The sequence below is a fragment of the Sciurus carolinensis genome, chromosome 9, assembly GCF_902686445.1.
Source record: "Sciurus carolinensis chromosome 9, mSciCar1.2, whole genome shotgun sequence".
In the NCBI taxonomy this organism is placed as follows: domain Eukaryota; kingdom Metazoa; phylum Chordata; class Mammalia; order Rodentia; family Sciuridae; genus Sciurus; species Sciurus carolinensis.
In genome coordinates, this window is record NC_062221.1 from 14,141,088 (window position 1) to 14,168,366 (window position 27,279).

The 27,279-nt window shown below is 33.1% G+C and overlaps 1 protein-coding gene across 4 annotated transcripts in view; it reads right to left on the reverse strand.

Moving 5' to 3' along the window:
- Positions 1–985: 985 nt before the first annotated feature.
- Positions 986–27,279, reverse strand: part of U2surp (U2 snRNP associated SURP domain containing) — a 47,745-nt gene continuing 21,451 nt past the window's right edge. For all 4 annotated transcript variants that reach the window (XM_047563337.1, XM_047563336.1, XM_047563335.1 and 1 more), the window contains 15 exons: positions 24,546–24,650; positions 23,409–23,475; positions 23,165–23,328; positions 21,560–21,722; positions 21,072–21,151; positions 20,075–20,162; positions 18,888–19,010; positions 17,256–17,412; positions 13,994–14,089; positions 13,330–13,396; positions 10,981–11,140; positions 6,589–6,699; positions 3,942–4,060; positions 2,584–2,760; positions 986–1,335 (listed from right to left, as the gene is read on the reverse strand). In XM_047563337.1, the coding sequence (XP_047419293.1) occupies positions 1,197–1,335; positions 2,584–2,760; positions 3,942–4,060; positions 6,589–6,699; positions 10,981–11,140; positions 13,330–13,396; positions 13,994–14,089; positions 17,256–17,412; positions 18,888–19,010; positions 20,075–20,162; positions 21,072–21,151; positions 21,560–21,722; positions 23,165–23,328; positions 23,409–23,475; positions 24,546–24,650 (1,816 nt within the window). In that variant the 3' untranslated portion in view covers positions 986–1,196. The remainder of the gene's footprint in view (positions 1,336–2,583; positions 2,761–3,941; positions 4,061–6,588; positions 6,700–10,980; positions 11,141–13,329; positions 13,397–13,993; positions 14,090–17,255; positions 17,413–18,887; positions 19,011–20,074; positions 20,163–21,071; positions 21,152–21,559; positions 21,723–23,164; positions 23,329–23,408; positions 23,476–24,545; positions 24,651–27,279) is intronic.

Sequence of the window (27,279 nt, forward strand, 5' to 3'; positions counted from 1 at the left end):
GATTGACAGTATCAGTTCAAGTCTATGTAACCCTTTATTACATTATACTTATAGTAACATTATGGTCAACATTACACAAGTTTTCTTATTTCTTCTCAGACTACTGTAGGATTTTGTTCTCATTTATAATAGATTTTAACTCTGAGAATGGTTTTAGCATCTTGAATTCACAAACGACTGGATGTTAAATTCCTGAAAACCATTGTATTTTTAAAATTTTATTTAAAGCTACACCTAAAGCCAAACTTTTCTTCAAAAAAAAAAAAAAAAAAAAAACCTAAGGTGTTTTAAACATAAATTTATACAAATATTCTAATACCAGTGTTCGAAAGAGCTTACGGAAGATTATAAAAGGGCAATTATCATACAAAAGAATTCTATGGTCAAATCTTGTTAGAAAATTTCTTTTATAAATCAACTTCTTTCATGATAGAAGACAAAAATCAAGAGATTTCATTTTCTCCTAAAAATAAGTAGTTGTTCAAGACATGGGCTGAGTGTACTGAATATTGCTTCTTTGAAAACAGAAAAACGTATGAGTCAGGAATTCCATTCTTTGGGTATTGGTATTGTCCAAAAGAACCCCACTGAGGAAAACTAGTCAGCAAATCTACCAATAGGAGTTTCAGGTCCCTTAATTTTGATATTCATCTTAGTAAATATAAAACTTCGGCTACTTGAACACTGGAACTTGTAAAGTGCATTAAGGTATATGAAACACAACATTAGTGCCAAATTCACTCTGCAGGAACTTAAGGGACTTAATATCACCAACTGGGCAAAAAAACAACATTATAGTTTTCTGTTCAGATTTTATTTGAAATCTAATTCAAATTGTCAAAGCTACAAAAGGGGGGAAGACATCTGTATTATTTTGCTAAGTCACAACATCCTAAAACAAAATACTACTACTGCCAGCAGATCCATTATACACATTTCTGATGAAATTCATTAGCACAATAAAAATTTCATCTTCGGAAACAGCCACAATGAAAGTAATTTATACAATATAAAACAATGACAGGTCTACAGATGCAGTTACTCATGAGTTTACACATGCATTCACAAACAAACAAAAAAAACCCAGGAATGCTCTTTCATTTGATTTTTTTTGTTTTGTTTTTTTAAAAAACAGACCATTCAGGCACAAAACAAAATCGCATTTCCAGTAAGTGACAGCATCTTAAAAACGTATGTCAGTGTTTGTTTTTCTTTGACTTTTTATGAGACCTGTGTGGAGATCGGGACTGGGATCTGGATTTCTTCCCTGATTTTTTAGGGGATCTAGATCGTGATCGCCTAGACCTTTTAGGTGTCCTTGACCCAGATGGTGATCTAAGGAAACAAAAAAACAAAAACAAAAACAAAAACAACAACAAAAAAAACCACAATTTATCAAGTACTCATGTGATCAAAACTGCTTATCCATAAATTGTTTAAAATGATCTTTAAGACAGCACAACGAAAGTCACTAAAATAAGACTGTGAACTTCTCAAATTTATATTTTGCCCACTGTGTGGATATACAACACACACACACACACACACACACACACACACACACACACACACACATTCTGTAGTTACTATGCAATTCATCAATGCTCATCACGGTTAAGCACCTGTTTGGTAAAGAAAGATTTCTATGTCCCCCACCCCTGCTTTACTGAATCCAAATCTCTAGAGGTAGGGACTGAATTTGCATTTTTAATAAGCTCACCAGTCAACTAATAATTATCAAAATTTGAATCTCTGATCTACAAGGTAACTTTCAAGATAGCACCTAAGATCAGTCACAAAACTTTAAATACACAGCAGCTTTGCAACCTATCATCTTGAGGGAAGAAACTTCAACTAATGCAATATCATTCAAGGGCATCATCTAAGAGTATAATTTTGTTAAGTATTGTTCATGAGATTCTCAAAATAAATAAACATGTACACGTATATACATATACACATACTACACACACATGCAAGTGCTATTTAGAAAAGGGGAAAGCTATCAAGAGATTGTACTACTAGTTACGATAATAAAATGTTAGTATATAAAGCAGTTTTAGCTCTCAGAAAAATTCTCTATAATACCAAATAAATTAAACATTTCTGAACCACTTTTAGTTTTATGAACTAAAAGGAAATAAAGTATAGGAAATACTAAATTACACCCTGAAGAATGGTATAAATGGTATTTATGGTATTTATTTCCACAAATTTCCAACCACAAACTTGCTAAAAATATTCCTATGGGGGGATGCATTTTTCTTTCAGTTTTGACATAATCTGAGAATATTCAACAGAAGCTAAAGAGCAGAATGAAAAGTAAAGCAACTACCCCATGCCATAGGAAACACTGATACATCTAAAATCTTGGTTGGTCTTTAACTTGTTGGGAGCCTTCTTGTACTTTGGTCATAAGAGCTGGTAGGGATGTGGGGAAGAATAACCTAAAATGAAAGTGTTATCTCTCTTGTTTTCTAAAATCCTCTTAAAATTCTGCCAACCAAATTATGTTCAAAAGCTGGTAGCATAACAAGGAAACTGGTATTTGAAATGCTATAAAAAAATGACTTGCATATTTACCTTTTGGCTTTTTTGCTAACATCTCTTGGAGAATCTTTGTGAGATGACCTGGACCGTGAGCTTTCTTTATGAGATTTTTCTGATCGCTCTGAGCGCTCCGATTTTGGTGATGGGGATTTCACTCGTCTACCACTGCTACTGCGAGATGGGCTGGGGGATGTACTATGTCGCCTTTTCCTATGGAACAAAGCCCCAAAACATTTCATGAGTGAACAAAGGATAAGGTATGTGTTTTCCTTTTATTAGATTAGCTAGTAACTCCTACCAGTTTACACTAACTGTGTTAATATAATATTTTCCATAACACTCAAAATTCTCTATAACTAGAACAAACAAGCCAAAATAGGCCAATCGAAAGAAAACAGAATTCAGCTAAATTAAATTTTCTTTTGCTCTAAGACAGATTATTGAGACAATCAACAAAATTTAATTACAGTCTCTGGACTAGATAACAGTAAGGTTTTCTTTGATGTTATTTTTCTGATCTGATACTTTTATTGAGGTTAAATGAGTATGGTTAAGATAACTGGATATCCTGTTGTTCAGTATCCTTAAATGGTTGGAATCAAGAGTGAAAAAGGAAGAATAAAGCAAAAGCAAAAATATTTGACATTTGGGGAATGTACATGAAGGGAACCCAGGAACTATTTGTACTATTCTTTCAACTTTTCTGTAAATCTGAAATTATATCAAATAATATAACACAAAAAGTAACAGGTTTTGTTACTCAATTAGTGTTATCTGAAGTAGCTCTAGAGTAATTGTGCCAGAATTTATTTGCAATTACTTGGTTTTTTTTTTTTAATGTGAAAAGCTTCAATTCTGTCAACTAAACCAATGTTCTTTACTAAGTCAGAGACCTAGAAACTATGAGAGTAAGAAATAAAAATTGAAAGAGAAATGCTGAGAATGAAGGCTTAAAGCAAAAAGCAAGTCACTGTGGCCTATGTACACAATTTCCTTTCAAACTAAGACTGAGAGACTCAAGTTTACAGGTAGCAGCCTCTGCACAGAAACTGGAAAAAAATTCTTAACAGTGGAGGTGAAAAGGAAGATCTAGCAAGCTGTTCTGTTATTTAAGCTTCAGGTTTAATACCTACTACTGTAACTGAATACTTGCACTCAACTACAGCTAAGGATATCATAAGAACCAGGTAAAGGGAAGATGCCCTAGTTAGTTAAGACCCAAGTAGCAACAGCCTACCCCATTTTTTTCAGCTAACTCTGCCTCCTATAGGCAGGAGTCAACAAGCTTCTCATGAAAACACACCCAGTTTGCTGGTATCAACATGAAAATATTATAAAATGAAAAACCATTCCAAAATCAGTACACACATCAAACATGAGAGATGTTATACCTTTCTTTCCTTGTTGGAGTACACTCATCTTTTTCTTTCTTATCTTTGGATCGAGATTCCAACTTTTCTTTATCCTTCTTATCTCTTTCTCGTTCTCTTTCTAATTCTTTCTCTTTCTCCTGTTTTGTTTTGTTTTTTAAAGAAAATATTTAGTTGCTTAAAAAAATTAATCAAGGCTAATCACTTTAATGTAATAATATTTTCTCTTAGGGAACAATTTTTTATATCGCTACTTAAGGTACAATACAATTTTCAAAAAAATCTACCTTTCCAGGAAAACTAGTTTTTATACTGAATAATAATTATTATTATAACAATAATGATATTATAGTGATAATAACAGCAACTACATATTTACTGAGTGTTTACCATAGCCCAAGTAATGTACTAAACAATTTCCCATATACCATTTCATGTAATCCTTAACAAGACTCCTAGGATCAGTAATATCACCCTCATTCTAGACATGAAAACTGAGACTTGAAAAAATTAAGTACAATGTCCATGGTCATAGTCCAAGCTTTACAGTCAGACCTCTTCCTGCCTCCTATCCCACATACCCACCACCACCTCCACCACTAAAAAAAAAAAAAAAAAATCAGAAAAAGTTAGCAATGCACTAAATGTTCTATCACGGATTACAATTAGTAAAAAGTGACTCTTCTAATTGCACAGCAAGTTGATTTAATCAAGAGTTCTTACTAAAGGAATAAGCTGAAAAGGGTGAAATGGCCATTCATAATAATCTTCACCATAAATTTTATTATGGAGAAACAAGTACCAACTATAATGGGAATTTTACGTGCTAATTTATCAAAGCATAAAACAGACTACATAATGATATAATTATATAAACCAGAAAATAGTTTCTTTGCTTATCTCCAGATGTTATAACTGCCACTTCTCACTTGAAATTCTGATTTGTGCTGATAACAGTTATAAACAAATGAGTGGCTACAGACGAGACAGGCTGGGGTTGTGGCTCAGAGGTAGAGTGCGTGCCTAGCATGTGTGAGGAACTGGGTTCGAGTCTCAGCATATAAATAAAATAAAGGTCCATCAACAACTAAAAAAATACATATTAAAAAAATACTTCTATCCCTTAAAAAAAAAAAATCCATAAAGATAACTTGGTTCTTCAACAGGAATTTTTCTATGATATGTATGTATCAAAAAAGCTATTTGATTGCTGACAATTCCAATTTTTAAGAAGTTAAAAAAGCCTGTACTAGATGTTGGAAAACTTTCTGTGTAATGCCAGATAGTAAATATTTTGTTTTGTGGGCCACAGTCTTTGTCACAACTGCTCAACTCTGTCACTGCAGCATGAAAGACAATACATAGTGAATGAGCATGGCGTGTTCTAATAAAATTTAACCAAAAAAATCAGGCACAGTTCTACTAATCCTCAACACATGCCTTCATAAAACACAAGCTTGTCTACAACTAAATCATGGAATGCAAGGAGACTAACGTGGTCATACATGTATAACTCGTTTTGAACTTGCTACCATTAGGACAAGTGAGCAACACAAGGCTTCTGTGCAGATTAATAATTCACCACTATTCCAAAGGAACTCAAAGGGTAAAGATTACTAGCATCTTTTTAAAAAAATCTCAGTTATTATTATTATTATTTTTTACAAATACAACATACAGAGTGCACATTTTAAAAGTGGTGCTGAGGAGACTGATTTCCTCAGATCCTCAGGAAACATTTTCCTGACTGAAATGCATACTATATAGAAACCATTCTACAGTTAAACAATTTAAAATATCTTACACATTTCAATTCAATAAAACATAATAATAGTAGCTGTCATCTAACAATCTTGCAGAATTGGAAACATCAATCCAGTTCACAGAAAAGCCTGAGGGTGCACATCAGAAAGTGGCACTAGGATTCCATAGGTCTATGCAAGTGCCTCAGTCCCTAGACCACTCCCAATACCAGTTCTGAAAATAAATAGCACACAAGTGATTTCAAGCTTTCTTCTATAACTTTTTCCTAGTTCTCTATTTTTATTTCTAATAATATTATTATTATTATTATTTTGCAATGACAGTCAAAATAGAAGCTAAAATAACAGGCCCAACAAAACCCCTGAGTTTCAACAATTACCATGTGGGACTGCTGGTTCTAGAATTCTCTTGTATATTTCTATATATTTTGCTATGCACAAGAATACAAAGTCCCTCAAAAGCTTGGAATTCACTGATGAGGCATTCTGCCACTTAAAGACGTCCTAAATGAGCTTCCTGACACCAGAACTTCTCAAACCCTGCTTCCATCTTTATCTCCATGCCAGTTTTCAGGGTGGTTATTGTCTCACTGCCACAAACTTCTTCCTGTGGGGTTCTTTCAGCTTTGAAAGTATGCTCGTACTAGAATTAATCTTCTAGTTCACAAGCAGTATGCAGAATAAAACAGTATGTGTGTTGCCTTAAGACCTCTTTTCCAAGTGGAAATGATTTTAAAATACTGAAATTCACATTTCTAAGTGTTCACAACCAGTACACAACAATTTACACATCGAAGGATATAATTTGAAATATATTTCCTTAAGTATACCAATATACTAATAATCTAGGATGTCACATAAGTAATTTTGGAAATCACATATTATTGAATATATTTATTCCTTACTCTTTGAAGAAGTTTATCTCTGTAGTGTTCTACTTGCTCTTGGAAACTTTGGCCTGGTTTTTTAGGTCTTTTTCCAGACTCCAGTTCATCCTGAAACTTCATAACTTTGAGCTGTGAAATAAAACATTTTTAAAATAAGTATTTTCAATTACTTATAGTCTCTTAAGCACTCTTGTGCTCTCCTACAGTGAAATGCTATCTGATCAGGATTCAGTCAACATATAACACTAAACATAAAACTGTCTTTTCTGAAGGTCACTTGTCAGACAAGCCCATCCACACAAAATGCAAGTAATCAGACATCAGGCCATATGCTCTCTACAGAGCCATGAAAGAACTCAAAAACCACAAACTATGCTTCATACTCTTAAGAACTTATTTTCAATACAATTATGAATTGGGATCTGGTTCTCCAAATTAGAAAAGCAAGGAAACTGGAGGAAAGCATACTCCAGGAAGATGTAGTGTCAGCAGAATACAGACAAACAATAAAAAAAAAAAAAAAAAACCCACAAAGGCAGTATTCTGATTAAAGCTTGTGTTAGACCAAACACAGAGCTGCATAGTCTGAAGATTTCACTCTATTTCTAGCACAATGCACAAAGAAAACATTAAGTCATATTTGGAATGTATTTTTTAAGATAATAAGAATAAATATGAATTCAAAAATTCAAAAAACTTCCATTTCTTACAACTTATCCTTTAGAATGTCCATATAAAGGCTATTTATACAAGAATATTCACTACAACACTATTTGTAAAACTAAATCACCTACATGTTCAACAAGAGATTTCTGGTTAATAATACAAAAATGCACAAATAAATATGCAATGAAAATCAGAAAGCATATACAAAAAATTGGTAAAATCAGTTATAGGGAGAAAATGGAACAGACAAGATTAATTTCATTTTATTCTAGAGATTTAAGTATTTTGATATCTTTTATGTAAAAAAAATACTAAAAAGAACAAACTCATCATGTATTTTGAACTTAAAGATATCACAAAACAGCTATAATAAAAACTATCTGGAGGCTTAAAGGAGTTTAACTCATCCAAGAAATTTACCAAGGAGAGACTACTTTCTTCTTGGACTAAGGGAGAGCAAATAAGGTGAAAACCATGAGAACTTGCAAGTTGTTAGAAGTGGAGGTAGTAAGTGCAAGGATCAACCCTGTGAAGTCCCAAACCTGTCCGATCTAGTTCTGTTCAATGAGATGGGGAAAGCAGTCTTGTCTAGTGGAATTACCAGAGGTTAACATCTAATCCTGTTTTATTCAGGCACTAATATGTTCTTTTAAATGGGCTATGTGCTACTAAGCATTTTATTTATATTGGAAAAACAACATCTTATTTGTTTTAGGCTTTCCATCCCCACCCTTCAGTACAAATAAAATGGAAACAAGCTATAATTTCCTCCCAGTCCAAAATTAAAGTGGTATTTTCATGATTTTTGGACTTCATGAATGTTTTTCGTAAGTTCTCTAATTTTTTCCCCATTTACTACCTAATTTCACTTCTGTAGTCAGGGTTTTATAATCAAGAGTTTTAAGGTACTCTCCTCTTTTAAAATCTTACAACTCTTTGCACTTTTTTCATGTTTTAATGATTATTACATTTAAAAAGACAGTAAGCTGTAAGACTGGGGATAGGAGGATGCAGCAATAAAAATGGTTGAGCTTACTACTGTATGCAGCCTTGACCAAAGTAAATCGGAATTTTTTTTTTTTAAAACCAAAACTAACTGTCCAAAGGGCAAACAACCAAACTGTTACTTATGGGAAAGGAGGAATTCTAGGGAATTTTTTTAAAAAATCATTATAAAAGTCCAACTCAGTTTCTGCTGATACAAGTCTACCTTAGGCTCAATCATAAATCAAAGATACCCAGAAAAAAGGTGATTACAGGCCTCAATGCAAAAGAAAGCAGTCCACACAATGGCTCATTAGCCATCTATATTCCTTGTTGCCTTGGGACAATAGCCAGGTATCCCTTCCTACTTAACTACTCATTCTTTCCTTAGGGACCAGGTTAGAAAGGGATTCTCCTTCAAAAATACAGAAGATCCTTCACTTGGCTCCCAGCCCACTACTCTTCTCCAACTCTTACCGGCCGAAATGGGGACAGCAGAATAGGAAAAGGCAACTCCACCTTAGGTATTACTCTAAGTGGTATCTGAAAAATTAAGAATTTGCTCCTGATCAATCTACAATATCATAACCACCAAGGGGGAACTTCATTCCATGTAATTAAATCTTTATTCCATGTTATTAAATCTCAGTACTAGCAAACAAGGGAGAAGAATTAGATAATACTAAGATGAAGCCAAGATCTATGTTTAAAAAATAGGATTTGGTTCAGAGTCCAAAAAATAGGATTTGGTTCAGAGTCCAAATCCCATGAGTCAATTGTGAAAGGTAGCACCATGAGAGCAGGATGAATAGTCACTGAATATTTAAAAACGGAGAGGCCAGACTGTAAGAGAACACACAAAGCATGGAAATGTATACTCGTACGGTATGTGCAGGGGGGTGCACACAAACACGTGTATCACACACACATTTATATACAGAATGTAAACAGAATAATGTTCATAAAATACAAAGTTAAGAAAAGCTAAATTACATAGTTTTCTTCTCTTTATGTAGAAGCAGCAAATAGAACATTTTTAAATAATTTTAAAGTTTATTTTGGCACTTTTAAAGAGGTAACTTAAATTATCAAGAAAATATATTTTTATTGAACTCAATCTTTACTTTTCAAGGTTTCATTACAGCAGTAAGGCAAAGCTTCTCAGTAAAATGAAAGGACTCAGAGTAGGAAGGGGCATGTGCCCGTCAAAAAAGGTCCAACTCCCTGTCTAACTGTGAAACACTGAAACCAGGCTAAATCATGTCTAGATTGCTTTATGGCTAGGAGTTTATATCAGTCTGTCTCTAGTTTTTGATCATCTAGACTCCAATATATATTCTGCCACTATCATATGAGTAGCTTAGAGAAGTTATTTAAAATCTATCTATCTCCATTTATTCACTTGCTAAATAAAGAAAACAGTATTTCCCTTGTAAGGTTCTTGCAGAGACTGACTGTGTAGCAATTAACGGTGGTTAATGATACTTAGTGTTAGCTGTGTTTGAATTTGCTGTTAGCATCAGGCTTAACATCTACAAAATTTAATGCCTTCCATTACCACTTATTTATTCCTATACTACCCAATGGTGCTTAACTGCTTATCTTATAATGTCTCTGAAAATAAATAATTCTGTATACTTTTAATAAAAAGGTCCAACAGTATGTTTGTTCACTGATACACATCATCTATTTCTAAAACAATTAAATTATTAACTCCAAAAATCTCTCATCTCCACTTATAATTGACACCATGTTGATTCTGTATAGGGTTAAAACCAAATGTTTTCTGTGTTGACTTTTGGTTGGGTGAAAATGGAGAAAGTAGGAGGCAAGAACTTGACCAGCAGTGACTCTATGGAGAAGTGGATAAGCTCACTAATGTGGTGGCTCTTAATTAGTAAGAGGAATAAGGCTGCTATGCAGCAGCAGACATTCAAAAAACTTCAGGGAATGGCAGAGTGTTAAAATCCATTCTCATGCATTCTTTTGATGTTCTAGACTGACCATTGCTGTCACTTGCTGGGAATGTTTCATCATATTGGAGCACTAAAACAACCTTTCTTTTTCTGACATGTCTAAATAGCTTTGATTTTAAAAAGGGCATTTTTTAAAAGGAGATGGAAAAAAGAAGAGAAAAGCTGTGAGATAGTCTGAGCTCTCCTATATATTTTTCTCCTCTTAAAGATAAGACCCAAAGTCTAGTCTTTCCCCAGTCTTTAAAGGTACAAACATTTAAAATAAACCCACTATAATAAAATATATCACTTGAGTGTGCCAGAAAGTATTTCATCTTTTTCTAGTTACAGACTATATACATTCAAAATATAATGAATTTCCTATATGATCAGACAAAATCTATTAATTAAATTCACTTCTTTGGAAGATTCCCTATGTACCTGCCATATTCTAGAGATACAATAAACAGGAAACAGACTTGGTCCTTTCCCCTCATGAAAACTGCAACCTAATGGGGAAACTAGACATTAATCAATGAAGTAAGCCGGCAAACAAAACACAGGTATGCGCAGCCCACAACACGTATAAAATCACAGAGATAAACAGAAGGAACAGAGTCCAACAGGGAAGAAAAGGTTATTGTGAGAGAAGGGATGCTTAAACTAAGAAGCCTGACAGGCTCAAGAGGCTTCTGAGCAGAGAGAAGGAACGGAGTGTACACAGGTATGCTGCCAGGGGGAGGTAAGCCTGGGGGAGAAGGTCAAGGTTCGTGGAGTACAGCCCCAGTGTCAAAACCATACTAACCTCAATCTCACGAAGCTTAGCTCGTTTTTCCTCACTCATTTCAGAGTATTTAGAGAACTTGGACTCGGTCATTTCTTCTTTGATTGGATTAGAGTACAAATGATGCTCTTCCGACTTGGAACTTTGGGTATCTTCTTCATCTTCACTTTCTTCTTCTTGACTTTGGAAACAAGGAGAATACATAGTACATCCGAACATCAAAAAAGGTTACGTTTTACGAACTGAATATTTTATTTTTCACTACCTTAGAGTTTAAATAACATTAGCAAAGCATGAGGACAACTCATCCCTAAAACATATTTGCAAAATATCTGAGTAAATAATACTTTATGAACATTTTTGTAAAACTCATTTTCTCCACAGAAAGTTTGAGCACTTGACACTTGAAAAAATTTTGCTTATGTTAATGATATCTATGTGCTTTTCATTCTGCAACAAATTTTCTTTGCAGTAGTTAATATAAAATTTAAATATAAACTTCAAAATATAAAAAGGAATGTAACCCAGTATTTGTCTAGCACGCACGAGACAGAGTTCAATCCCCAGTACTATAAAAAGAAAAAAACAAGAGCTATGCTGCTTGGATAACGTTAAATATGTACATATTTTTCAATTGCTAATATAATTTTTCAAGGCCTGAGCAGTTGTCTTAATTGGCTTTGGCCTCAGCCCTCAGTTAACAGTTCTAGGTTCAGTTTTCATCGCAGCTTCCTTTGCATTCACTTCTTTTAAAGGGAAATTCAAAATTAAAAGTTCATATAAATTCATTACAAAAGAAATTACTTTTTGGAATTCTTCTGCCAAGTCTTAGTAGGCTATATTTTTGTTAAAATATTTGCAAATGCAATAATCAGTACATACAAAAAGCAGCTGTAAGTAAAAAGGCATTTTGGATTCAGCCACTAGAGAGTAGTAGTGAGTCTGTGTAATTTTTTCTCACTTTCAGTTATTTTTATATTATCAAGATTTATTTGGAGTTCCTAAGAAAAATCAAAAAAGTCAAGAAGGAAAAAAAAGTGTAAATTATTCTGATTCTTGCTATCAAAGAATTATTTCAACATCAATACTAAAATGCATTCATATTCCAAACATTATCACAAGTAACTTTATGTACCCCTCCAAATTCTAATACCTTCAGAAATAAAACTTACTTAACAATATATTTGAGTTCTTCAAGTTTCTCTGATGGCTTTCCTACCCTTCCTGCCTTCTAAATTAATTACTTTATTAGTACAATACACATTCTAAAGTGGGGATTCCAAATCATGAGATGTGACTAATGATAGGATCATGGACATAAAAAGTTAAAAAAAAATCAGTTTTAAAGCAAACTGAACTAAACCATACTCCTAAACTCCTCAACCTCAGACAGCTATGTCCATTAGCAAGCGACTCTATTTTGTAAACATTTTATCACAATCATTGCTGACTTACTCTAATCACACCATTTCTGCAAAGCCCTTACTATGTCAAGTTTCCCTCATCATATCAAGCTGTTTCTACAACTGAATGATCATACTTCCTTAACAATCTAAAAAACCCACTTATCAAATCCACATAAATTCCTGTATTATTGCGAGAACAAAAAGGAACTTTTCCCTCGTTCCTTTTTCCATCTGAGAACAATAAGCTATTTTTTTTAAATCAAAAGTCTCTGTTTACATTCTTCATGCCACCTCTTTCTACTTAAAAGTTTACTTCCTTTGCCAATGACTTTTTAAATGTCCAATGCTCCCTAAAAATTACCAATACAAACTTGCAGGAAAATCTGGGCACAGAGATTCCTACAATAACATTGTCAAATGCAAAAACAATTTTGGAGTGATTACCAAAGAACAAAAATCAAGATTATTATTTTTCTATGCTGCAAAGAAAAGACTGTACTTTTATTCATTCTTAGTTCATCTGGTGTTTACATTTAAATAACAGAATGTAAAGCAATGTACTACCTAAAAGAAAAGAAGTATAACCTTTCCACTCACATTTTAAAAATCATTTTTTGTGGCTTTTGACCAAAAAAAAAAAAAAAAAAAAAAAAATCACTTTTTGTAGATTTGGTAACAAATATTTGAAATAAATGCAGTCAATCACTTAGTAACTACCAAGTAACTTTTGAGAATGTACCAGAATGTACTCAAAAGCAAAGTGAAACAAGATGCATGAAAAGACCAGAAACCAAAACTCTTTATTCAGTAGAAAAACAACGGAAGACTAAACACAACCCTCTCTCAAGTTTTTTAAAAGTGAAGTTTTTTTCTTCGCTATTAATTCAACCATTTACCTCTTAAGGAAAAAAAAAAAGGAGTGTATATGCACTGGAAACCGTATATATGAAACTTAGATTCTTACTTTTGATTTTCTTCTTCCTCTGATTCTTCATGCTGGTCAAATAACTCCCACTTAGAAGTTGTTACAGCTAAATGGAAGTAAAGAGGATGTAATTCCATATGGTAAATCAGCATTTTTTCAGCAGCAGCTTAAGAACTGAATGTTTATATTATAGAAGTTTTTAATCTATGTTTATCTATTCTTTGAACAGTCAATTCTCTGTAAAATCTCTTCACACAATGTTATTCAAACTCAAAAACTTGTCATTCTTATTTCTGTGTTGGATGGTAACATTTGTGTCATCAGAACTTACAAATATCATTAACAATTAAGTGCTAGGTCCAATCTGCATAATAAGCATTATGGGAGGGTCAAAGCTTGATTTCTCTGAAACTGATCTCTAAGTAGAATTTCAACAGGTAGCTTCCCATCTATATTTTCTACTAAAAAAGTTTTTGGTATTTCTGTGATTACTCTCCAAGCCTCCAAAGGGAAGAATCTGAGACACTGACTAGAACAAGAGCAAGCACAATGACAGCTCACACTAGACATAACACGTGGTAACACTGGATCTTAAGAATGAAGTTATGTTATAAAACAAAAAAGGAAAATATACATATACATTAATGATTAACTTATAAGGACTCAAATTTTTTAAAAATTGATTTATTATACTTTTACTCACCTTGTGCTTCCAATTCAGATTCATCTACAGCTTCCCATTTTGATGGAGCAACTTTAAATATAGGCTCATTCTTCTTTGAGTCTTCAGCTGCATCCACTAATGGAAAAAGAAGAACTATTAACTCTCACTACTAGGGGATGATACAAGCTAAAGGGTTCAGGAATATTCACAAAATTTTTAAAAACAAAGTAAATAAGGCCACACATGGGAAAATATTGATAGTATAAAGATTATAATTGCCTAGGATTATAATTGCCTCAATTCTATGCTCCTGAGGTCCAAGTTTTAAACATTATACAGAACCCCAGTCCACCCCAAGACCCTAGTGGATACCTGAAACCACAGAGAGGCACCAAACTCTTTATATATACTATGTTTTTCCCTATTTGCATATTTATAATAAAGTTCAATTTATAAATTAGGCACAGTAAGAGAATAACAAAAACAATCATAGAGTAGAATAATTAAAACACTGCACTGTGATACAAGTAAACCTTACGAATTATTATGGGAAATTTCCATTTAATATTTTTAGACCAAGGTTAAAAGCAGGTAATTGAAACTGAAAAGTGACTTGGCAAGTAAGAGGACCACTGTACTATCAACTCAGAAAATACAGGCTAGTAATATTTTAAGCAAATGGAGAGGCTAGGAAGTAAAAAACATACATACATCTTGAACACCTTTACCTATTTGTTGCCTAAACTATCAAATTCCTAATTTGTTAATATTTTACAACTTTAGGCAGCTAAGAAAACTGACTCTGTTAGATTAGAAAAATTAATAATAAAAACAGAACTGGTAAGACCAGGTATATGGCATTGTGAATATAAATGTGAATAAGATTTGATCAATAATTTCCTGACAAGACAAAAACAAACTTACTAAGGCCATCTATGCTAAGCCCATGGCCAATATCATTCTAGATGGTGAAAAACTGGAACAAGGCAGGGATGCCCTCTTTCACCACTTCTATTCAACATTGTCCTCGAAACTCTAGCCAGAGCAATTAGACAGACCAAGGAAATTACAGGGATACAAATAGGAAAAGAAGAACTCAAACTATCCCTATTTGCTGATGACATGATTATATATTTAGAGGAACCCGGAAATTTCACCAGAAAACTTTTAGAACTCATAAGTGAATTCAGTAAAGTAGCAGGTTACAAGATCAATACTCATAAATCCAATGCATTTTTATACATAAGTGATGAATCTTCAGAAAGAGAAGTTAGGAAAACTACCCCATTCACAATAGCCTCGAAAAAAATAAAATACTTGGGAATCAATCTCACAAAAGAGGTGAAAGACCTCTACAATGAGAACTACAGAACACTAAAGAAAGAAATTAAAGAAAACCTTAGAAGATGGAAAGATCTCTCATGTTCTTGGATAGGCAGAATTAATATTGTCAAAATGGTCATACTACCCAAAGTGCTATACAGATTCAATGCAATTCCAATTAAAATCCCAATGAAATACCTAACAGAAATAGAGCAAGCAATTATGAAATTCATCTGGAAGAATAAGAAACCCAGAATAGCTAAAGCAATCCTTAGGAGGAAGAGTGAAGTAGGGGGTATCGCAATACCAGAACTTCAACTATACTACAAAGCAACAGTACAAAAACGGCATGGTATTGGCACCAAAATAGATAAGTAGATCAATGGTACAGAATAGAGGACATGGACACAAACCCAAATAAACACAATTTTCTCATACTAGACAAAGGTGCCAAAAATATGTAATGGAGAAAAGACAGCCTCTTCAACAAATGGTGCTGGGAAAACTGGAAATCCACATGCAACAGAATGAAACTAAACCTCTCTCTCACCCTGCATAAAGCTCAACTCAAAATGGATCAAGGACCTTGGAAACAGACCAGAGACCCTGCATCTTATAGAAGAAAAAGTAGGTCCAAATCTTCAACATGTTGGTGTAGGATCAGACTTCCTTAACAGGACTCCCATAGCACAAGAAATAAAAGCAAGAATCAATAACTGGGATAGACTCACACTAAAAAGCTTTATCTCAGCAAAGGAAACTATCAGCAATGTAAAGAGAGAACCTACAGAGTGGGAGAAAATCTTTGCCACTCATACTTCAGACACAGCACTAATTTCCAGAATATATAAAGAACTCAAAAATCTCTACACCAAGAATACAAATAACCCAATCAACAAATGGGCTAAGGAAATGAACAGACACTTCACAGAAGAAGATGTACAAGCAATCAACAGATACATAAAAAAATGTTCAACATCTCTAGTAATAAGAGAAATGCAAACCAAAACTACCCTAAGATTCCATCTCACCCCAATTAGAATGGCGATTATCAAGAATACAAGCAACAACAGGTGTTGGCAAGGATGTGAGGAAAAAGGTACACTCATACATTGCTGGTGGGTTGCAAATTAGTGTAGCCACTCTGGAAAGCAGTGGGGAGATTCCTTGGAAAACTTGGAATGGAAAAACCATTTGACCCAGCTATCCCACTCCTCGGCCAAAGTTGACTTAAAATCAGCATACTACAGAGATACAGCCACATCAATGTTCATAGCTGCTCAATTCACAATAGCCCAGACTGTGGAACCAACCTAGACGCCCTTCAATTGATGAATGGATAAAGAAACTGTGATATATACACACACACACACACAATATTACTCAGCCATAAAAAATAATAAAATTATGGCATTTGCAGGCAATTGGATGAAATTGGAGAATATCATGCTAAGTGAGATAAGCCAATCTTAAAAAACCAAAGGACGAATGATCTCGCTGATAAGCAGATGATGTGGGGTGGGAGGGAGGTAAGAATGGAGGAAGGAGGGACTGTACAGATGGAAAAGAGGGGGTAAGAGGGGTGGGGGGGAGGGGAAAAAATAACAGAATGAAGCAAAAACTATTACCTTAGGTAAATGTATGATTACACAAATGGTATGCCTCTACTTCATGTACAGAGAAACAAGATATACCCCATTTGTTTACAATAAAAATAAACTTAAAAAAAAAAACCTTACTAATATTAAGGGACGCTGACTATCTCAACAAAGAAAGGAGACCATAAAAAATTCTTGTCCTTGGTATAAACATATATATTTATCTTGGTATAAACATATATAAGGATGTTTGAATTTAGAAAAGTCTAAAAAAAGTGATACCTTAAATAGAAATATTTTTTTCCATCTTAGCATGTGTGGAAATTAGTTTAGGTAATTAAACTTATTCGCTACATTTAATGCTTAAAATCTGAACTTACAAGGCACTCCATCCAGATCATCATCAAGACTTTTTATAGGCACTCCATCCAGATCATCAATGGGAGCAGCATCAATGGGAATCCCATCTACGTCTTCTAGAGGTGCACCATCCAGCTCTTCTTCAATGGGCGCACCATCAAGATCATCTGGTACATCCTGCAGAACCACATACAACTGTAACGCTTTCTTTGCTTGTTAAAGTCACATTGCTATAAGATTAATTTGCAATTCGGTAGAAGTCAGCGTGGCTGGATACCCACATCCCAAGGTACAATGTAAGGACAATAATATTTTATTGCCCAGTCTGCCCAAGAAAGAGGAATTGGTACCTTCCTTTATATAATATTTACCAAGTGCTTATTGGTTCTAGGTACCATGTGAGTTAATGATGAGCAAATCCAGGTAACCCCATCACAGAACTTAGCAAAGATTTTTGTTATTGTTGTTGTTTGAGAAGTGTGTCAGGAAATCAGATAATCACAATATACAAATACTGTTACAATAAAGAGATACATCATCATCCTACTAGAATGGTTCATAAGGAAGTTTCACGTTCAGAAGTCAGAGAAGACTCCGTGAAGTTACATTTAGACTAAGATCTGATAGTGTTAGGTAAAGAGAGGTTCCAAACACAGAAGATAATGCACAAAGGGAATGGCAGGAGAAAACATTACACACTTAAGAAACTGAAACAAAACCCATGAGTTAGAGTGCAGGTTGGATCTTGCAGGAGTGAAAACGTACAGCTTGACTAGTAAAATAAGATGAAAAGACTCAAGAACTATTTAGGAGGTAAAAAGCAACAGAGTAGAGGTGAATTGAATCTGCTACCACAGTGCTATATTTTTTCATGTGTATATTTACTTAAATAGTTATCTTTAATCAAATGAAGTCATGCTAAATACAGACAGTTCCCAACTTATGATACGATGATTTTTCGAATTTGTAATGGTGCAACAGTGATATGCATCAGAGCCTAATTGTACTCCAAATTTTGAACTGTGAGATATTCCTAGGATAACAGTATGATCTTGTGACACTGGGCAATAGCAGCAAGCCATTGCTCTGTCAGGCACTTGATCACATGGATAACCACCTGGTATTTTACAGTGTACTGTGTTACCACCATTTTTGGAAACAGTAAGTTACATGAGATAGTCAGGACTTTATTTAAAACTAGGCTTTGTGTTAGGTAATTTAAGTGTCCTGAGCATGTTTATGGTAGAGGGAGCTATGATGTTCAGTAGATTGGCTGCATCAAATTTTTTCACCTTACCTACAATCAACTTACAATGGGTCCAACTTAATGGGTAATTTGGGACCCCATCATAAGGCATGGAACATCTATATATTGCTTTCTTTCTCTACCATATCATAAATCTCTTCATGTCATCAATTTAAAAAAAAATAGCTGTAACTTGTATATAACAACATAACACAGAAAACTCCCACTATATATAATTTTGATTCAAGGGCTCTGGCAATTTTAGCAATTGAAAAAAAAAAAAAATCACTATTTAGTGTTAAACAATACATATTTTTACAAAAAAATGCTATACACATATGTAACATATCACACCGCAGTCCCAAAACAAATTTCAAAAACAATCAGACAAATACAGAGTGCCTACCTCTGTTTCCTTTTCCTCAATAATATTTACAAGTCCTAAGAAAATATTTTGTAGTTTGATCAAAAATGGTTCTGGATAAATTGCCCAATCTTCCCATGCTCTGAAGCAGGTCATTACCCGTTGCTAAATAAACAGGAAATAGACAATGAGTTACTATTGTGGGCAGTGTCTCAAACTTCTGTTCATAAGAAATAACCATCATAATCTGCAGAATTTTCCTTTAAACTGACATTCTTTACAAAATTTAAAGAAAATAACATCTCATTTAAAAAACAAAATCGATGTCACCTTCAAATTAAAAGGAGGCCAGGACACCCATAACTTTGCTTTTCACCACGTAAGGTCAATTCCAATACCATTAGTACTAAACATGAGCCATATTCTGGGATACACTTAACAGAAATTTAGAAAAATTAAAAATCAAAGAGGCCAAGTTTTAACCTGAATCTCCTGTGGCCCAATAAAGTACTTAACATGTCTGGCTAATATCTTCCTCTGCCCCTTCCCTAAACTATTCTGTCAGTTCTACCTTAGGGCAAAAATTTCAGATCAAACATTTAAAAAATAGATTTGTCTGAATCTCCTAGATAATGGGGTCACTGGCTATCTTCCCAAGCTAAAAAATTTTCTTAACAAAGTCTTCTTTCCATGAAAGTATATTCACTTATTCGATTATAAGTAAGTTATTTTTTGGCTTTGTTTGGCTTTTCTTAACACCAGTCTACTGCTTATGAGGTTATAAAAAATTAGTAACTGAATGATAAATAACTAAAATGTACGTTCCCTAAGCCAATCACATTGTATGTACCATTACAAAACGGGTGAACTTCTGAATGTGCTTTGTTAGGGGGCAAAAAAAATATTTAAATTAACACTTAAAACTAATCATAAACTTATGTATGGAAGAACACTTTTCCTGAAACTAAAAGTATTAAATGACTTTTTAGCCTACAAATTAAGTAAACTTAATATTATAGGTATTTTTCCAAATAGGTGATTATCCTAAATTTTCATATGCTTTTAAACAATGAAGACAAAATGGCAGGTTTTAAAACAAGAATTCCTAAAACACCAATGTTTTAAATGTGTGCCTTATTCCTGTCTTATGTACTTTTCTAGCCCTCCAATGCCCTCCTACTGTACCTATTTAGAACACTAAGGCAAAAACAGTAAGACAATACACATACCTTAAAATTTTCAGATTGCAAATGGCCTTGAATTGTACGATAGGTAGCATTGAGGTCTGAAAATATCTGACATAACTTTGTTTCAAAACTGAAATTCAAATAATATATTCTTTAAAATAAAATTTGTTTCAGATTCCACCTCCTCTTCAATATGCTAGTCAATGAAAATCCTCTTGGACTTAAAATATTTAAAAATTAATTGATTAAACCCTTAAAAATTAAGACCTAGGTAAATTCTAAAACCATATCTGAATTGCTTTAACTCCTACTATTCTAAATTTTCTCCAGTAAAGTTCCCCCAAGAGTCTTAAACACTAATTCCCTTCACAAACAAGGTACTTTACATTTAGGACACAGTTGAACCACCTAGTTCAACTTGTTCTATAAATAGGAAACTTAAAAAAAATTAAGTAACTTGTCCATAGCGAAAACTAACAGCAGAGTTGGATCCATTACTAAATTTTCTTTTGGAGACAAGTTTTACTCCCAAGCCTAATTTATAAAATAAAAACGGAATAGGAACTCTAGGAAACAGAAGAGAAAGATTAATTACAGAATAGCAGCATAATTTCTCAATGCCTCAAAAGTCATTAACAAAAACAATACAATGATGAACAGAAAAAAATGGAGATGCTATAGTTAATGTATCTTTGGTCTATTCCTTTATGTATAACAATACTTATACTGCTTATTACGCAACAGCTAAACAAGAAAACATAAGTTATTTTTTAACTTCACCTATCTTGTTATTTTTTCAACACTGAGGAAAATGATATTTAAAAACTGTTATAAAATGAAAACATCATAAAAAACGTAATTAAGATCATAGCAGTTTAGTTCAATAAATCCAAGCCAATATAAAATAGAATTCTCTAACCATAAATAAATTCAAATTATTTTGTCTTAGTGGGGGATGTTAATAATTGATCCTCTTTTCTAAATTCCTTACCCTTAATTATTTTATTTCGGGAATATCAGCTTACATCATCATACTTACAATTTTCTATAATATGAAGCATTGGCAACTTTGGCTGAAGAGTTGTACAAAACATCAGAAACCAAATATAATCTGGCAATCTATAATGCCAAAAGATAACACAAAATGGATTAAAAATAAAAACCATTAGCCAATAATATATCTAGAAAAAACTCTATTGTCATTTCTTGGAACCGGGGATATAAGGCTAATGTTCAGCTATTAATTTTATAATCACTACCAATTAGAAGAGTTATATAAAATTCAACATCACCATGCCATGACACTGGCAGAAATAAAATCTGTAACTCATTTACAGTTCGGCTTGTTGATTACTTGGATGTCAATGAACAAAAGTTTCCCAGGCAGAAGGAAAATAAAACTACATGGGAAAGACTGTGTCCAAAGTTCTTCATGCAAAAAGGAAACCAATTCAAATTCAAAAAGAAGTCAACTATTATCTCCTATTTACTTAATTAAATGTTCAGAAAAAGAAACCATTCCCATACCTTTTTAGGAAGAGGTGTCTTTAAGATAGACAATGATTCAGTAATGCAATCCACTATTTCTTCAGCAGCTTCGGCATTGTTAAGACAGAAGACCATTGCATCTCCAATATCATTTTTTCTTGGAGTTAATCCCCGTAAGATTTCTTCTAATTTGTCCCTCTGTCTGAATATAAATTTTTAAATTATAAATATTTACAGATACAAATTTCAAATGCTACTACAATTTTTGCTCATAAACTAATCTCTTTAAAATTCACTCAGATAAAATAGTTCTTAAGACTGAATTATATTAAGTCCCCCAAATTCATTATCATTTTTTTAAGAACTTATTTATGGAAGAACACTTTTCCTGAAACTAAAAGTATTCAATGACTTTTTTAGCCTACAAATTAAGTAAACTTAATATTATAGGTATTTTTCCAAATCTTCAAGATTATCTCATCACGCTGAAGAAAAACCTTCAAGTTCTGTACTCTCCTTTCTTGAAGGAAGTCTATTACTTTAGCACTACCATGGGATTAGGACAGGCTAACTTTTTCTGTAAAGGATAAGATCACAAATATTTTAGGTTCTGCAAGCCATATGGTCTGTCAGTTACTCTACTGCTGTACCATCAAAGCAGCCATAGACAACATGTAAAGAAATGGTCATGGGTATATCCCAACAAAACCGTATTTATAAAAATAGGCAGTCAGATTTATGCTTTGAGCTGCTTGCAGATTCCTGGACTAAAGTAATGATGAACCTGTACCTACAGAAACAAATACACTCAAACACTCTCACAAACAGTGCATCAATGCAACATGTATTAAGATAAATAGACTATGCAATGAAGTATAAATGCTAAAAATTCTTTTAGCTTATTTTTCCTATGAGATATATAGAATATCCTCCAAATATTTAATAGATAAATATGTTTCTGCTTTTTAAATCAGGCTAATCGCATTTGCCAGGGCTGAGTGAGCACTAATAACATGTTTCCATGGCAGCCACCTCACAGCTCACCACACACTGTAAGCTCTATAAAAAGGCTTTGCATAGTCAACATCTGACCCCCTCCTAGCCATACGGTAATTTTTCCTCTTTATGTTGTACTCAAAGAGGCAAGAATTCTAAGGGTCCCCAGATAATTCCTTTAAGAGCTTGAAGTATTCCAATGCCAGAGAAAGAAATTAATCATGTTTAAGAGATCATCAATAATTTTATCACTAGGCAAAGGACAAGGTTAATAGGACAGACACGTGTATTTGCCATAATTTTTAAAATTATAAAGCATATGATGAAAGATGTTAATTCCTTTTATTGTTTGTTGTACTTAGTTAAACATGACAGCAGAATGCACTGATTCACTGTACAAAAATGGAGTTCAACTTTTCATTTCTCTGGTTTTACACAATGTAGAGCCACACCATTTGAGTAATCATACATGTACACAGGGTAATAATGTCTGTATCATTTCACCATCTTTCCTACCCTCTGAGATGTCAATATTTTAAACATTCACAAGTGAGAAAAACATTTTATTTTATGGTTAAACCAGTAAGACTATTAATTAAAGCAAAGTGACTTTTCTCCATGTATAACAGAAAGAAAAAAAAATCTTACTCTTCCTTAAGTGCTCCCTTCTTACTAGGTTCCTCTACAAAAGCTTCTGTTTCTTGTTCTTCTGACATTCCATGCAGGTATGGATTTAATGGTGGTGGCCTCCAAAAGGATCCATTTTTGAACATACGAAAATCTTCCGTCCGCCATTTAGTTGGAGAATCTCCCTAATAAATATCCAGGAAGTTATTAGAAAGGTCTAAAAACTAAGGAGTGAAAGGTTAACAAAGAAATTAATTCTACTTGCCTGTAGAATAGAATAAAGCTTCCACCTGTAGTAAACATGGGCAGGTGTCTGGTTTTCAAATAAGAACCTAAAAAAAATTTTTTAAAAATTAAACATTATATTCCTTTAGAAAGGGCAACCTTCAATTAAACAAATGAGAAACACTATTTGCCCATTTAATTCTAAAAAACAATTAAAAGCAAAGAGATCCCAAAAAAATTCCTTATACACTGCCACCTGCTCCTTACCCCTTTCTGATATCCCAGCCCCAGATCACTCAAGTGACTGAGTTCAATACTCAAAAGGCATGTTTCTTGCTTAGTCTTACAATGATTTATATGGAACACTTACAGGTTAGATAAGACAATGGAGAGATTTTCTCCATTTTCTCTAATTTCAAAAGCAGAGATTTTACACTACTTCAAGAGTGTTAAATTAGTGTCTTAAATATCACATCAATTTCAGAAAATAAACAATTTCCTTTCAAACTCATTTAACTAGTTTGATTATGAATGATTCTTCCATGGAAAAGCATAATGAAGAGAATTTTTCTCCTAGACAATGCTAAAAACAATGCTATTTAATTAACTAAATCAAAATGTGATGGAAAACTGACCTAAGATTCCAATCTACAACAAATGACTTATCCTTTTGCAAAAATAATCTTGTACTTTTAAATTTTATTTTTGATTCTTAATTCCAAAAAACAAGTTAAAAAGTTTTAAAATATCCATCTGAAGATAAAATATGGCACATACACATAATGGAATACTATTCAGACTTAAAAAGGAAAAAAATACTGGTCTATAGCTATAACATGGATGAACTTTAATGACATTATGGTAAGTTAAATAGGATAGTAATGAAAGGACAAATATTGTATCATTTCACTTATATGAGATGCCTAGAGTCAAAGTCATAGAGACATAAAGAAGTACAGTGGCCGTGAGGAGATAGATGGAGAGATGGAGTTATTATTTAACGGGTACACGGTTTCAGGTCTGGAAGATGAAGAAAGTTCTGGGGATGGATGATGGTCATGGTTATACAACAATGTGAATGAACTTAAAGGCACTGAACTGTACACTTAAAAATTATTATAATGGTAACTTTTATGTTATAGTATGTTATAGTACCACAATTTAAAACACTACACACCTGAACATAGGATTGTTGATTTCTCTGTTCATAATCATAGCTTCAAACATTGGCCCTTCACGTACAACAAACTCTATCATTCGATGTATCAGGGCGAGCAAATTCCTACAACAACAACACAGTTAAAGAAAATGGATTCAGACCTACCACTATATAAAACTATACTTGACCTAAATTACTATAATTGTGCAGAAAAAGATTATTCTGCTGACTAAAACAGAATTTATACCAAAAAAGTAACCTGGAGCATATGTTAATGCCTTGTGCATTAAGAGGGAACAGGACAGTGGGAGTAGGGGAGCGGGAGGGAAGGAAAGGTGAAGGGAGGGTGGGAAACCACAACACAGCCTCATAGTAATAAAGATTTAATTTTCTAAATGCCACTTAATTTTATTTTTCAAATGCAAAATATTAAATCCTCAATCACAACTAATTGGGAAGCTGTAAATATATAAAATCAGTAACTTAGAACTTGTATATTATAACCATCTAAAATTTACATACTATCTGTTTTAAAAGAAAATATTCCTAATCCAAGCACTTTTGTAGTTGTACTGAAATGTTATGACCATGACTATAATTTATGAAAGTGCAAAACTACATGTCAAATTTAAGGCCTGATTTAATGAAAAATCCATCCAATTCCTGTGCTTTTCTGGTACACATAATGCTAGATGGAGTTTTTATTAAATCTGACCTCTAATGAGGCAACATCCCTTTGAAGCACACTTTAAACCAGTTCACAATTCATGGCATGTAACTCTGCCTACATGTTAAGAATCAATAAGGAAATTATATTGCCAAAGCCTTAAGTGAATGGAGTCCTACTCTTTCCAAATTGGGGGACATGGTGAGATGCCCTTTCCATTTTCTATGACAATTATTTTCCAATATTTAAGCCAAAATAAATATACATAACTTTTTAGTATACTCATTTTATTGGTTGAATTCACAGAAAGCCTTTATTGATTTTTTTAAATCTAAAGCTAAAATGTCTAATAAGACTCCAAACACAATTTCAGACATTGATTATGGTATCAGGCAAAAATGACTCAGCTTATTTATAAGCTGCTTTTAATTTCTCATTTCACCAGCCACCCAGCACACAGAGCTGGCAAATAACAATTGGGAAAAGCAAAAGGATATTGGCTCTTGGTATAAGGCACACACTTAAAATTACATCTTTAGCATTCCCAGATCAAATTAAGTTCATATAACTGCTAGAATATAAATATAGTTATAGAACAAGACGGAATTTTTTTTTTTTTTTGGCTGTATATAACTCCCTATTTCAGAGTACATGGACAGTAAAGTAACCTATCTTATGTTGACTATAATTATTTTCTCACAGTTTTCAAACAAATCTACTTAAGTGGATGCTAAGATCTCTACATAGTGGAAAAAAATAATTCTAAAGAAGATCAAAAATTATATGCAGGTATAAATCTTTACAAAGGGGCAACTATATATTTAAAACTATTAATTCAACCTTAAATTGTTAAAACTAAAAACAAAAATCACTGAACTGTAATTTAAAAATCATTTTTCCTTCATAACTATTAAACTGCAAATATGCAGTTGAAATCTAAATGAGTATGTATTCTCAGCATCCATAAAGTTAATGACATTATTTTGAAGAAAGGGAGATGGATAATGTAAATTATGATTCAGTTCCAAAATTCTCACTGCTATGAGCCAAATTAAAGGATAGGGAAATTTTATGAATTATAATATATAAGACCATTTACTAGGTGGACAAACACAATACACCCAGAAACTTGTGTGAATTAAGATTCAAAAGCAACTTTAGTATTAAAGATAGATGAAAAATGGTTTAGCAAGTTTAAAACCAAAGGGTTCACTCTAATGGTGAGTCAAGATTTTTCAGCAAAATGTATACTCAAAATTTTGTTCAGAAATAAGTTGAGCCACAAGTAAAGCTACTATGGGATATATGTTTTTTGAATGTTGCAAAAATACTTTCCTGTGAACGCTTTATCAGTGGAAAAAAACCCACTATAGTTTTAAACAGGCTTGTAACTGATAAAATCTATTTTTACAAAATTAAAAAGTTTTTAAATGTTTCATATGATTATTTAAAATCAAAATCTGACAATTAGTTGTTGCTAACTTGAATTCAATATTAAAGAATTGTAATCACACTTTTTTCCTTAAGAATTGTGTAATTTCCTTATTTTTTAAAAAAATGTTGACTTTCTATCAGGATAAAACAGTGTAGTACAAAAAGATAATATATTTTAAAGTGCATTATTTTATTTTAAAATGGTAATTATCTTATTCTGGGCAACCACAACAAAAAAAAAAAACAAAAAACAAAAAAATTGTCTCTCAGTTATAATAAAACCACATTTATTGGAGTCGATCGTACCAATGTCTGGTCAAAAACTGTATACTTTCCCAATCCATCCCATGATGTTTTCCTGGTCCCCCGCTGCCGCAGACAGTTCAGCTGGTGTTGCTCACCAAGGCCAATGTCAAAGAGAATTTGGTATTCTTTTGTGTTCATTTATTATTCAACCAGTGTTGTGTTCCTGTGTTTGGGAAAAGGCTTAGCTTGACTGAGCAAGAGCATACCTAGAGTACGAATTATTCTGCATTAATAGTATATTGAGAAAGAAAAAAAAAAGGGAGAAAGAAAAATAAAAGAATTCCAAACACCCTTGTTACCATGGAAAAAAATTTCTAGTAAATACAGCATTCGCAAAAATAATAG